The following is a 14,820-nucleotide window of genomic DNA, read 5'->3' on the forward strand; positions in this document are numbered from 1 at the left end:
GTTGTTCTCCTGAATGAATGAATCCCTGATAACCCATGTTGTTCTCCTGAATGAATGAATCACTGATAACCATGTTGTTCTCCTGAATGAATGAATCCCTGATAACCCATGTTGTTCTCCTGAATGAATCCCTGATAACCACGTTGTTCTCCTGAATTAAGTGCCTTAATTATTATTGCACATTTTTGTATTTTGTAAAGGTATGACAAAGTCATCCGTGCCTGTAGCCTGATACCAGATCTGGCTATTCTTCCCTATGGCGATCAAACTGAGGTAAGGGCTCACGTATATCCAGGGTTTGAGTCGTTCATTTGATGCTCAGAACGTCTTTTGAATTTCAAATAACAGGGCCCGAACCCGGACGCTACTGACTGGGTTTTCTCTGTAGATAGATGAACAGGGCCCGAACCCGGATGCTACTGACTGGGTTCTCTCTGTAGATAGATGAACAGGGCCCGAACCCGGATGCTACTGACTGGGTTTTCTCTGTAGATAGATGAACAGGGCCCGAACCCGGATGCTACTGACTGGGTTTTCTCTGTAGATAGATGAACAGGACCCGATCCTGGATGCTACCGACTGGGTTTTCTCTGTAGATAGATGAACAGGGCCCGAACCCGGATGCTACCGACTGGGTTTTCTCTGTAGATAGATGAACAGGGCCCAGACCCAGACGCTACTGACTGGGTTTCTCTGTAGATAGATGAACAGGGCCCAGACCCAGACGCTACTGACTGGGTTTCTCTGTAGATAGATGAACAGGGCCCAGACCCAGACGCTATACCGACTGGGTTTCTCTGTAGATAGATGAACAGGGCCCGAAACCTAGTTGGTAGTGTCTGGGTTTCTCTGTAGATAGATGAACAGGGCCCGAAACCTAGTCGGTAGTGTCTGGGTTTCTCTGTGGATAGATGAACAGGGCCCGAAACCTAGTCGGTAGTGTCTGGGTTTCTCTGTAGATAGATGAACAGGGCCCGAAACCTAGTCGGTAGTGTCTGGGTTTCTCTGTAGATAGATGAACAGGGCCCGAAACCTAGTCGGTAGTGTCTGGGTTTCTCTGTAGATAGATGAACAGGGCCTGAAACCTAGTCGGTAGTATCTGGGTTTCTCTGTAGATAGATGAACAGGGCCCGAAACCTAGTCGGTAGTGTCTGGGTTTCTCTGTAGATAGATGAACAGGGCCTGAAACCTAGTCGGTAGTGTCTGGGTTTCCCTGTAGATAGATGAACTGGGCCTGAAACCTAGTCGGTAGTATCTGGGTTTCTCTGTAGATAGATGAACAGGGCCCGAAACCAAGTCGGTAGTGTCTGGGTTTCTCTGTAGATAGATGAACAGGGCCTGAAACCTAGTCGGTAGTGTCTGGGTTTCTCTGTAGATAGGAGAGCTTGTTTAACTCTATTATATGTATGAGGTTCTGTAGATAGATGAGTGATGTCTGAACCTGTTGTGTTCTGACTGGGTTGTATTGCTGGTTCTGTAGATAGATGAGTGATGTCTGAACCTGTTGTGTTCTGACTGGGTTGTATTGCTGGTTCTGTAGATAGATGAGTGATGTTGTGTTCTGACTGTTCTGTTCTGACTGGAGTGATGTCTGATGTGTAGATTCTTCTGTTCTGACTGGGTTGTATTGCTGGTTCTGTAGATAGATGAGGGATGTCTGAACCTGTTCTGTTCTGAATGGGTTGTATTGCTGGTTCTGTAGATAGGTGAGGGATGTCTGAACCTGTTCTGTTCTGAATGGGTTGTATTGCTGGTTCTGTAGATAGATGAGTGATGTCTGAACCTGTTCTGTTCTCGCTGGGTTGTATTGCTGGTTCTGTAGATAGATGAGTGATGTCTGAACCTGTTATGTTCTGATTGGGTTATATTGCTGGTTCTGTAGATAGATGAGGGATGTCTGAACCTGTTGTGTTCTGAATGGGTTGTATTGCTGGTTCTGTAGATAGGTGAGCGAGGCCTGAACCTGTCTGGCGGTCAGAAGCAGAGGATCAGTCTGGCCAGAGCGGTCTACTCCAACAAAGACATCATCCTGCTGGACGACCCTCTGTCTGCGGTGGACGCCCACGTAGGGAAACACATCTTTGAGGAGTGTATCAAGAAGACCCTGAAGGGGAAGAGTATTATCCTGGTCACCCATCAACTACAGGTAGGGAGTCACTGCTGGTGACGAGCTTACACTTACGTTTCCCTTGATTATCTCACTCGTTTCGGAATGTGCAGTTTTTAATTGCGTCTTTGTCTTCATATAGTTTAAAGACCTTGTAGCCGTGTCACTCTTGGGTGTATTCATGGTGTGTTCAGAACCTAGGCTTGCAAAACCTTCTCCCAGAGTTCACAGGTTTTTTTACAGAGTTTCTGTTCTGGAAGGATTCTCTATAGGAGGGAATAAGGAACGGAAATCTTTCACCTGGGAATCCTTCGACCAGGATTTACGGAAAAAAACGGGAGGAATAAAAGAATATCCAGAGTTTTGCAACCCCGCCAGAAACTCCCTAACAACAGGGTGGAGAACCAATCCAATCCAATGTATTTGTCACATGCTTCGTAAAACAACAGCTGTAGACTAACAGTGAAATGCTGACATCCCAACAATGCAGAGAACATTTTTAGAAAATTATAGAAGATAATGACACAAGGAATAAATCCACAATGAATAACGATAACATGGCTGTATACAGGAAGTACCAGTACTGAGTCAATGTGCAGGGGTACGAGGTCACCTACTGGTGGATGGGTAAAATATAAAATAAAAAAAGCAGACATTGAATTTCCCTTTGAGCATGGTGAAGTTATTCATTACATTTTTGATGGTGTATCAATACAACCAGTCAATACGAAGATACAGGCATCCTTCCTAACTCAGTTGCAGGAGAGGAAGGAAACCGCTCAGTGAAGCCAATGGGGACTTTAAAACAGTTACAGAGTTTCATGGCTCTGATAGGAGAGAACTGAGGATGGATCAACAACATTGTCGTTACTCCACAATACTAAGCTACATGACTTCAAAACAGTTACAGAGTTTAATGGCTGTGATGGGAGAGAACTGAGGATGGATCAACAACATTGTCGTTACTCCACAATACTAAGCTACATGACTTCAAAACAGTTACAGAGTTTAATGGCTGTGATGGGAGAGAACTGAGGATGGATCAACAACATTGCAGTTACTCCACAATACTAACCTACATGACAGAGTGAAAAGAAGGAAGCCTGTACAGAATAACAAAATATTCCTAAACATGCATCCTGTTTACAACAAGGCACTAGACTAATACTGCAAAATGATGTGGCAAAGTAATTCTCTTTTTGTCCTGGATACAAACGTTTTACGTTTGTGGAAAATCCAGTCTAGAATGTCTGTAGCATTAAGATGTCCCTTCACTGGAACTAAGGGGCTTAAAATCCAGTCTAGAATGTCTGTAGCATTAAGATGTCCCTTCACTGGAACTAAGGGGCTTAAAATCCAGTCTAGAATGTCTGTAGCATTAAGATTTCCCTTCACTGGAACTAAGGGGCTTAAAATCCAGTCTAGAATGTCTGTAGCATTTAGATTTCCCTTCACTGGAACTAAGGGGCTTAAAATCCAGTCTAGAATGTCTGTAGCATTAAGATTTCCCTTCACTGGAACTAAGGGGCTTAAAATCCATTCTAGAATGTCTGTAGCATTAAGATTTCCCTTCACTGGAACTAAGGGGCTTAAAATCCAGTCTAGAATGTCTGTAGCATTAAGACTTCCCTTCACTGGAACTAAGGGGCTTAAAATCCAGTCTAGAATGTCTGTAGCATTAAGATTTCCCTTCACTGGAACTAAGGGGCTTAAAATCCAGTCTAGAATGTCTGTAGCATTAAGATTTCCCTTCACTGGAACTAAGGGGCTTAAAATCCAGTCTAGAATGTCTGTAGCATTAAGATTTCCCTTCACTGGAACTAAGGGGCTTAAAATCCAGTCTAGAATGTCTGTAGCATTAAGATTTCCCTTCACTGGAACTAAGGGGCTTAAAATCCAGTCTAGAATGTCTGTAGCATTAAGATTTCCCTTCACTGGAACTAAGGGGCTTCAAATCCAGTCCAATCACATGATCTTAGGCTTGTGTGTGGCTGCTCGGCCACGGAAACCCATTTCATGAAGCTCCTGACGAACAGTTAGTGTGCTGACCTTGCTTCCAGAGGCAGTTTGGAACTCAGTAGTGGAGCGATGCAACCGAGGACAGATGCTTTTTACACGCTACGCACTTCAGCACTCGGTGGTCTCGTTCTGTGATCTTGTGTGGCCTACCACTTCACGGTCGAGCCGTTGTTGCTCCTAGACGTTTCAACTTCACAATAACAGCACTTACCAGTTGGCCGGGGGGCAGCTCTAGCAGGGCAGGAATTTTATGAACTGACTTGTTGGAAAGTTGGCATCCTATTGGCGGTGCCACGTTGAAAGCCACTGAGCTCTTCAGTACAGGCTATTTTACTGCCATTGTTTGTCTATGGAGATTGCATGGCCGTGTGCTCGATGTTGTACACCTCTCAGCAGCGAGTGGGGCTGAAATAGATGACTCCACTGATTTGAAGGTAGAACGGTTTATCTTGGCTGTCCTCTCCCTTTCTCTGTCTGTAGTTCAGATGTATTTTAGTTTGGTCAGTTGATTCAGTTGATTCAGTTGTGAGTTTGATTCCCTGTTGAGTCACATAAGGGTTATAAAAGGGTTTTATTTTATCCAAAGTATGCTCACAGAAAGAGGAACCCGACAGGGATATCCTCTCTCCCCTCCTCAAGTTATTAACGTTACTATTCCCCTCTCTCTCTCTCTCTCTCTCCCCCCCTCTCTCTCTCTGTCTCTTCCTCTCTCTCTCTCTCTCTCTCTCTCTCTCTGTCTCTCTGTCTCTCTGTCTCTCCTCCTCTCTCTCTCTCTCTCTCTCTCTCTTTCGTGTGTATCAGTATCTGGAGTTCTGTGATGAGATACTGGTGTTGGAGAGTGGAAAGATAAAGGAGGCAGGGACACACAAAGCTCTGATGAAAGCTAAAGGCCGATACGCACAGATGATCAACAACTTCCAGATGGAGCATTCACCGGTAAGATCTCTACCTCTGGTCTCAGAGCCAATAGTTACAGGTAAGATCTCTACCTCTGGTCTCAGAGCCAATAGTTACAGGTAAGATCTCTACCTCTGGTCTCAGAGCCAATAGTTACAGGTAAGATCTCCCGTTATGACTACGGCAATTCAATCACTATCCAAGAACATCGTTAGGATCGGTCCATCCAGAGGAGACTATACCCAGTCTAGATATCATGTTTTAGTCTAGTTTATTAGGATCAGTCCTCCTGAAGGAGACTATGCCCAGTCTAGATATCATGTTCTAGTCTAGTTTATTAGGATCAGTCCTCCTGAAGGAGACTATACCCAGTCTAGATATCATGTTTTAGTCTAGCTTATTAGGATCAGTCCTCCTGAAGGAGACTATGCCCAGTCTAGATATCATGTTTTAGTCTAGCTTATTAGGATCAGTCCTCCTGAAGGAGACTATACCCAGTCTAGATATCATGTTTTAGTCTAGCTTATTAGGATCAGTCCTCCTGAAGGAGACTATACCCAGTCTAGATATCATGTTTTAGTCTAGTTTATTAGGATCCCCATTAGCTGTATGCTGCCACTTCTCTTCCTGGGTTTTCCACACAAAACATCAAATACAGACGTATACTGTCAAGACTCTCGAGAGACAATAAATATATTTCTCCCACATTAATGTATATCACTTAATCCTGTACGTTAGGAACAACCGGAGGAGCAGCCGACACAACCAGACCCCATCGACATGAAGGAGAAGAACCTGGATGATCACAAGGGAAAAGGACTAGAAAACCCAGGTTTGATAAGCTAGAGATCCATACACATCTCAACATAGACACGGTCTGCTTCTCACATCCTGTATGTAATGCTATTGGAAACAAAAAGTTTTTGTTCTCGTGTCTCGTTTCGTACATTACATTCGTATATGTCGCTCTGCGTTAAAAGGTCTGTTGTGTGTCATTACTGGGATTTACTTCACGTCTTTCTTTCTCTCCGACAGCTTTTGACATGTCTGATGAGACACCAGACGAGTCGGGAGGCCGTCGATCGCTATCACATGACGTCAGCGGTAATTTTAGTCCTCGGTTCCTTCACATTCTAATCCTCAAGCAGTATTATTATGGCTGTACACTGTGTGACATTTTAAATGAACTAATCAATTAATTCCATCAACATGATGTTTGTTGTTGTTTATTATGCTTGTTGTTGTTGTTTATTATGTTTGGTCTTGTTGCTGTTGCTGACGATGATGTCTGTTGATATTTGTTGTTGTTGTTTATTATGGTTGTTGTTGTTGTTGATGTTGTCTGTTGATAGTTGTTTGTTGTTGTTGTTGTTTATTATGGTTGTTGTTGTTTATTATGGTTGTTGTTGTTTATTATGGTTGTTGTTGTTGCTGTTGCTGTTGATGATGCCTGTTGGTATTTGTTGTTGTTGTTTATTATTATTGTTGTTGTTGTTGATGATGTTGTCTGTTGATAGTTGTTTGTTGATAGTTGTTGTTGTTGTTGTCTGGTAGAGTCTAAGGACCAGCTAGTGACTCAGGAGGGTTCTCAGGAGGGTTCTGTTGCCTGGAGGACCTACCACCAGTACTGTAAAGCTGCAGGAGGTTAGGAGCACACACCACACTCTGAACCTTAACCCCGAGTTAACCCTGACCTACCACCAGTACTGTAAAGCTGCAGGAGGTTAGGAACACACCTTACACACACCACACTCTGAACCTTAACCCCGAGTTAACCCTGACCTACCACCGGTACTGTAAAGCTGCAGGATGTTAGGAACACACCTTACACACACCACACTCTGAACCTTAACCCCGAGTTAACCCTGACCTACCACCAGTACTGTAAAGCTGCAGGAGGTTAGGAACACACCTTACACACACCACACTCTGAACCTTAACCCCGAGTTAACCCTGACCTACCACCGGTACTGTAAAGCAGCAGGAGGTTAGGAACACACCTTACACACACCACACTCTGAACCTTAACCCCGAGTTAACCCTGACCTACCACCGGTACTGTAAAGCTGCAGGAGGTTAGGAACACACACCACACTCTGAACCTTAACCCCGAGTTAACCCTGACCTACCACCAGTACTGTAAAGCTGCAGGAGGTTAGGAACACACACCACACTCTGAACCTTAACCCCGAGTTAACCCTGACCTACCACCGGTACTGTAAAGCAACAGGAGGTTAGAACACACCTTACATCCATACCACATCTGAACCTTAACCCAGTTAACCCTGACCTACCACCAGTACTGTAATGCTGCAGGAAACAAAAGGTTTGAAACACCTTACCACACCACACTCTGAACCTTAACACGGTTAACCCTGACCTACCACCAGTACTGTAAAGCTGCAGGAGGTTGGAACACACCTTAAACACCACACTCTGAACCTTAACCCCGAGTTAACCCTGGCCTACCACCAGTACTGTAAAGCTGCAGGAGGTTAGGAACACACCTTACACACACCACACTCTGAACCTTAACCCCGAGTTAACCCTGACCTACCACCAGTACTGTAAAGCTGCAGGAGGTTAGGAACACACCTTTCTTTCACACCACACTCTGACCTTAACCCCGATTAACCCTGACCTACCACCAGTACTGTAAAGCTGCAGGAGGTTAGGAACACACACCACACTCTGAACCTTAACCCCGACGTTAACCCTGAGCTACCACCAGTACTGTAAAGCTGCAGGAGGTTAGGAACACACCTTCACATTCTGAACCTTAACCCCAACCCTGATTACCACCAGTACTGTAAAGCTGCAGGAGGTTAGAACACACCTTACAAACCACACTCTGAACCTTAATCAATTAACCCTCCTACCACCAGTACTGTAAAGCTGCAGGAGGTTATTATGCTCTGAACCTTAACCCCGTTAACCCTGGCCTACCACCAGTACTGTAAAGCTGCAGGAGGTTAGGAACACACACCACTGTCTGAACCTTAACCCCGTTGTTAACCCTGTTTACCACCAGTACTGTAAAGCTGCAGGAGGTTAGGTTGACACACCACACTTGAACCTTAACCCCAGTTGTTAACCCTGTTTACTGTAAAGGTTAGGAAAACCCCACTCTGAACCTTAACCCCGTTAACCCTGACCTATTATGGTACTGTAAAGTTGTTTAGGATGGTTAGTTGTTGTTCTGAACCTTAACCCCGTTAACCCTGACCTACCACCAGTACTGTAAAGCTGCAGGAGGTTAGGAGCACACACCACACTCTGAACCTTAACCCCGAGTTAACCCTGACCTACCACCAGTACTGTAAAGCTGCAGGAGGTTAGGAACACACCTTGACACACCACACTCTGAACCTTAACCCCGAGTTAACCCTGACCTACCACCGTACTGTAAAGCTGCAGGAGGTTAAGGAACACACCTTACACACACCACACTCTGAACCTTAACCCCGAGTTAACCCTGACCTACCACCAGTACTGTAAAGCTGCAGGAGGTTAGGAACACACCTTACACACACCACACTCTGAACCTTAACCCCAAGTTAACCCTGACCTACCACCGGTACTGTAAAGCTGCAGGAGGTTAGGAACACACCTTACACACACCACACTCTGAACCTTAACCCCAAGTTAACCCTGACCTACCACCGGTACTGTAAAGCTGCAGGAGGTTAGGAACACACCTCTGAACCTTAACCCCAAGTTAACCCTGACCTACCACTCTGTAAAGCTGCTTAACCCCACACTCTGAACCTTAACCCCGAGTTAACCCTGACCTACCACCAGTACTGTAAAGCTGCAGGAGGTTAGGAACACACACCACACTCTGAACCTTAACCCCGAGTTAACCCTGACCTACCACCAGTACTGTAAAGCTGCAGGAGGTTAGGAACACACCTTACACACACCACACTCTGAACCTTAACCCCGAGTTAACCCTGACCTACCACCAGTACTGTAAAGCTGCAGGAGGTTAGGAACACACCTTACACACACCCTGACACTCTGAACCTTAACCCACACACCACACTCTGAGTTAACCTGACCTACCACCGGTACTGTAAAGCTGCAGGAGGTTAGGAACACACCTTACACACACCACACTCTGAACCTTAACCCTGAGTTAACCCTGACCTACCACCAGTACTGTAAAGCTGCAGGAGGTTAGGAACACACCTTACACACACCACACTCTGAACCTTAACCCCGAGTTAACCCTGACCTACCACCAGTACTGTAAAGCTGCAGGAGGTTAGGAACACACCTTACACACACCACACTCTGAACCTTAACCCCGAGTTAACCCTGACCTACCACCAGTACTGTAAAGCTGCAGGAGGTTAGGAACACACCTTACACACACCACACTCTGAACCTTAACCCCGAGTTAACCCTGACCTACCACCAGTACTGTAAAGCTGCAGGAGGTTAGGAACACACCTTACACACACCACACTCTGAACCTTAACCCCGAGTTAACCCTGACCTACCACCAGTACTGTAAAGCTGCAGGAGGTTAGGAACACACCTTACACACACCACACTCTGAACCTTAACCCCTAGTTAACCCTGACCTACCACCAGTACTGTAAAGCTGCAGGAGGTTAGGAACACACCTTACACACACCACACTCTGAACCTTAACCCCGAGTTAACCCTGACCTACCACCAGTACTGTAAAGCTGCAGGAGGTTAGGTCTCTGAACCTTAACCCCGAGTCCCTGACCTACCACCAGTACTGTAAAGCTGCAGGAGGATAGGTCTCCCCTCTGGTCTCTCCTCTGGTCTCTCCTTTCTCCTCTGGTCTCTCCTCTCTCCTCTGGTCTCTTGTATGGTCTCTCCTCTCTCCTCTGGTCTCTCCTCTGGTCTCTCCTCTGGTCTCTCCCCTCTCTGGTTTCTCCTCTGATCTCTCCACTGGTCTCTTCTCTGGTCTCCCCTCTCCTCTCTCCTCTGGTGTCTCCTCTGGTCTCTCCCCTCTCCTTTGGTTTCTCCTCTGGTCTCTCCTCTGGTCTCTCCCCTCTCATTTGGTCTCTCCTCTAGTGTCTCATCTGGTGTCTCCTCTTGTCTCTGGTGTCTCCTCTGGTGTCTCCTCTAGTCTCTACTCTCTCCTTTGGTCTCTCCTCTGGTCTCTCCTCTTTTGTCTCCTCTGGTCTCTCCTCTGGTCTCTCCTCTAGTCTCTCCTCTAGTCTCTCCTCTAGTCTCTCCTCTCTCCTCTGGTCTCTCCTCTGGTCTCTCCTCTAGTCTCTCCTCTAGTCTCTCCTCTCTCCTCTGGTCTCTCCTCTGGTCTTTCCTCTGGTCTCTCCTATCTCCTCTGGTCTCCCCTCTCCTCTTTCCTCTGGTCTCCCCTCTCCTCTCTCCTCTGGTCTCTCCTTTCTCCTCTGGTCTCTCCTCTCCTCTCCCCTCTGGTCTCTCCTCTGATGTTTCCTCTGGTGTCTCCTCTAGTCTCTCCTTTCTCCTCTGGTCTCTCCTCTCTCCTCTGGTCTCTCCTCTGGTCTCTCCTCTTGTGTCTCCTCTGGTCTCTCCTCTGCTCTCTCCTCTAGTCCCTCCTCTCTCCTCTAGTCTCTCCTCTAGTCTCTCCTCTCTCCTCTGGTCTCTCCTCTGGTCTCACCTTTCTCCTCTGGTCTCTCCTCTCCTCTCTCCTCTGGTCTCTCCTCTGGTCTCTCCTCTCCCCTCTGGTCTCTCCTCTCTCATCTGGTCTCTCCTCTTGATATATATATATTTTGTCTCTGATCTCTCATCTTTTCTCTCCTCTCGTCTCTTGTCTGGTCTCTGGTCTCTCATCTTTTCTCTCCTCTGGTCTCTCCTCTCTCATCTGGTCTCTCCTCTCTCCTCTGGTCTCTCATATTTTCTCTCCTCTGGTCTCTCCTCTCCCCTCTGGTCTCTCGCTTGGTCTCTGGTCTCTCATATTTTCTCTCCTCTGGTCTCTCCTCTCTCATCTGGTCTCTGATCTTTTCTCTCCTCTGGTCTCACCTCTGGTGTCTCTGGTCTCCAGGGTACATACTGCTGTCTCTCATCATCATCATCTTCATCTGCTTGGTGGGGACCACTGCCTTCAGCAACTGGTGGCTCAGCTACTGGCTGGAGCAGGGATCAGGGGTAAGTCTACTGTAGTGACTTTTCCTTATGTTTTCAAATGTTTGTCAATTGACCCTTCGCTAGGCCCCTACCCCCTTTGGTTACTATAGCAACCTCTGACAACATTTTCTTTGGAAGACCAATTCATCTTTCAAACCACTGGGAAAATCCCCCTTACAATTTTTAATTTTAATTTTACCTTTATTTTACTAGGCAAGTCAGTTAAGAACAAATTCTTATTTTCAATGACGGCCTAGGAACAGTGGATTAACTGCCTTGTTTAGGGGTAGAACAACAGATTTGTACCTTGTCAGCTCGGGGATTCAAACTTGCAACCTTTCAGTTACTAGTCCAACGCTCTAACCACTAGGCTACCCTGCCGCCCCCTGCCGCCCCAGCTAACAATGATGACAATGAATACCAATTCATCTTTCAAACCACTGGGAGAAATCCCCCTTACAATGATGACGATGAAGACCAATTCATCACTCAAACCACTGGGAGAAATCCCCCTTACAATGTTGACGATGAAGACTAAATTCATCACACAAACCACTGGGAGAAATCCCCCTTACAATGTTGACGATGAAGACTAAATTCATCACACAAACCACTGGGAGAAATCCCCCTTACAATGACGATGATTTTACCCAGACGAAGTGAAACCCTTGTTAATCAGAAGACACGTGGGCATGTTGTAATGGACTGGTATTACAATTTATTCACGGGAAACCTGGTAAAATGATGTTTTGTTTTGCTGCTAGCCGCTGAACGGCTCTGAATTCACTGTCAGCAAGCAGTCAAAGCTATAACCGCTTTTGGAAGCTAACTGTTGCTCTCTAATTTGCATCATGATGATAGCAGATTAGAGTTGTATTCATAACATGGCTAATTTAGCTAACTAACATATATTTTGCGAAAACATGTTATATTGAGTGGCTAGCTAGTGTTATCAAAGTTTGGTGGTCAATGAGACTGAGAGCTAGCTAACCAGCGGACCTAGCAAACAATGTAACGAAAGTATAATTTCGGATTTAAAAAAAGACTAATGTCAACAAGCTTCGCATTTCAGGAATCACAGTAGCAAGTACCGCTTGGTGCGCTGTTCAATTATTTTGCCGTTTAAAATATTTATGTTTTGAAGAGAACTCAGTGTTTTCTGCCATTTCCCTTACTGGCTTTCATGCATTTGAAACCGTTCCCCTGTGAGGGGAATGGCACCCCAGTACCTCCAGGCTCTGATCAGGCCCTACACCCAAACAAGGGCACTGCGTTCATCCACCTCTGGCCTGCTCGCCTCCCTACCACTGAGGAAGTACAGTTCCCGCTCAGCCCAGTCAAAACTGTTCGCTGCTCTGGCCCCCCAATGGTGGAACAAACTCCCTCACGACGCCAGGACAGCGGAGTCAATCACCACCTTCCGGAGACACCTGAAACCCCACCTCTTCAAGGAATACCTAGGATAGGATGAAGTAATGCTTCTCACCCCCCCCCCCCCCCTTAAATGATTTAGATGCACTATTGTAAAGTGGCTGTTCCACTGGATGTCAGAAGGTGAATTCACCAATTTGTAAGTCGCTCTGGATAAGAGCGTCTGCTAAATGACTTAAATGTAAATGTAATGTAAATGAAACGTGAGCTTGTCCGAGATGTTGGACTCGACGACAGTTGCTATCTATTGGAGGGCTGCGATTGGTTTTCCTAAAGAATTCTCAATTGTATCAACAGTTTGTCCTATTTTAGCAGATCAGATTACATCTGTGGCTAGCACAAGTAAAACATGTAACAGAACATTCTGCATACGTTTTTATAGACTAGTTAAAGCATTCTTAGTACCTTACACAGTAACTAAGCCATATATTAACTAACGGGCTCTTTAATGTGTGATTTCAGACAGCAAACGTGTCGAATTCCACCACAGGGAACATCTCCCTGAACCCTGACCTGAGCTTCTACCAGATGATTTACGGCCTGGTGGTGGTGGCCATGCTGGTCTTCAGCTTCATCAAGGGCTACTCTTTCACCAAAGTCACGTTGCACGCATCCTCCAAGCTACACGACACCATGTTCAGAAACGTAACTACCACACACAACACCACTGTTATCAATCACACTACCACACAACACCACTGTTATCAATCACACTACCACACAACACCACTGTTATCAATCACACTACCACACAACACCACTCCTGTCAAATTGTATTGAAAAGGATGAGGGAGAGGGACAGTGAGGGATGATCACCAAACGTTATTGATGAAGAATTTCATAGCATTGAATCTTGGAAGAGGACAGGGGAGAGGGGACATCCCTGTCTTGTTCCACAACAAATAGCTGGGTTGGTGTTGTACCTTTACTTTGGGATATAAAGAACCTTATACACCCTGGACTGTCTGGGGTTCAGACCCTGGGCAACCCCATGAGTCATGCTACTTTACATATTAGCAGTGGATAGGTCTCTGAAGATATACACTACTATTCAAAAGTGTGGGGTCACTTAGAAATTTCCTTTGTTTTTGAAAGAAAAGCCATTGGCCATTTTGAGTCTGTAATCGAACCCACAAAATGCTGATGCTCCAGATACTCAACTAGTCTAAAGAAGGCCAGTTTTATTGCTTCTTTAAACTTCTTAAGGATATTGAGACGCTTGCGTCTCTCCTAGCCAACAGCCTTGGGGAAATGCAGAGCGCCGAATTCAAATAGTACGTGATAAAACTCAAACTTTCATTAAATCACACATACAGGGTACTCAATTAAAGCTACAATCGTTGTGAATCCAGCCAACATGTCAGATTTTAAAAATGCTTTTCCGCGAAAGCATGAGAAGCTATTATTTGATAGCATGCACCCCCCCACCCCCCCGAAACAGATGAACGCGACGTAAACAAAATAATTAGCGTAGCCGGCGCTACACAAAACGCTGAAATAAAATATAAAACATGCATTACCTTTGACGAGCTTCTTTGTTGGCACTCCAATATGTCCCATAAACATCACAATTGGTTCTTTTTTTCGTTTAATTCAGACCATGTATACCCAAAATGTCCTTTTATAAAGCCCGTCTGATCCAGAAAAAAACAGCTTTCCAAAACGCAATGTCGTTACAAAAAATTCAAAAGGTTGCCTATAAACGTTGACAAAATACTTCAAACTACTTTTGTAATCCAACTTTAGGTACTTGTAAACGTTAATAATTGATCAAATTGATCACGGGGCGATCTGTATTCAATAGCAGCAAGTCAATAAAACATGGACGATTTTCTCTCTTTCATAACTTTCCACAGTGTCACCTCTGACAGGAAGTGCCTATTCTTCATTTCACCAAAGATAAACTTCAACCCAATTCCCAAGACTGGCGACATCGTGTGGAAGCTGTAGGAACTGTAAACTGGGCGCTATCTAATTTCCCTTGGCATAGACAATACATGGAACTGGCGGAGGGATATTTTTTTCTTTTTTCTGAACAGTTTTTCCTTGGGGTTTTGCCTGCTACACAGGTTCTGTTATAGTCACAGACATTATTCAACCAGTTTTATAAACTTGTGTTTTCTACCCACACATACTAATCGTATGCATATACTATATTCCTGGCATGAGTAGCACGACGTTGAAATTTTGCACGCTTTTTATCAAAATGTCGAAAAAATGCACCCTAGCCTTTTTAATCAGAACAACAGATTTCAGTGCTAACGTAATTGCGAAAG

The 14,820-nt window shown here is 45.2% G+C and overlaps 1 protein-coding gene across 1 annotated transcript in view; it reads left to right on the plus strand.

Annotated features, from left to right (window-relative positions):
* LOC135552155 (ATP-binding cassette sub-family C member 12-like) overlaps positions 1-14,820 on the plus strand; it is a 128,223-nt gene that overhangs the window by 71,039 nt on the left and 42,364 nt on the right. The window contains exons 26-33 of the mRNA XM_064983604.1: positions 201-273; positions 1,943-2,146; positions 4,928-5,062; positions 5,762-5,855; positions 6,059-6,127; positions 6,578-6,667; positions 11,031-11,134; positions 13,007-13,189. Coding sequence (XP_064839676.1) covers positions 201-273; positions 1,943-2,146; positions 4,928-5,062; positions 5,762-5,855; positions 6,059-6,127; positions 6,578-6,667; positions 11,031-11,134; positions 13,007-13,189 — 952 coding nt within the window. The remainder of the gene's footprint in view (positions 1-200; positions 274-1,942; positions 2,147-4,927; positions 5,063-5,761; positions 5,856-6,058; positions 6,128-6,577; positions 6,668-11,030; positions 11,135-13,006; positions 13,190-14,820) is intronic.

The sequence above is a fragment of the Oncorhynchus masou genome, chromosome 2 (assembly GCF_036934945.1).
Source record: "Oncorhynchus masou masou isolate Uvic2021 chromosome 2, UVic_Omas_1.1, whole genome shotgun sequence".
NCBI lineage: Eukaryota > Metazoa > Chordata > Actinopteri > Salmoniformes > Salmonidae > Oncorhynchus > Oncorhynchus masou.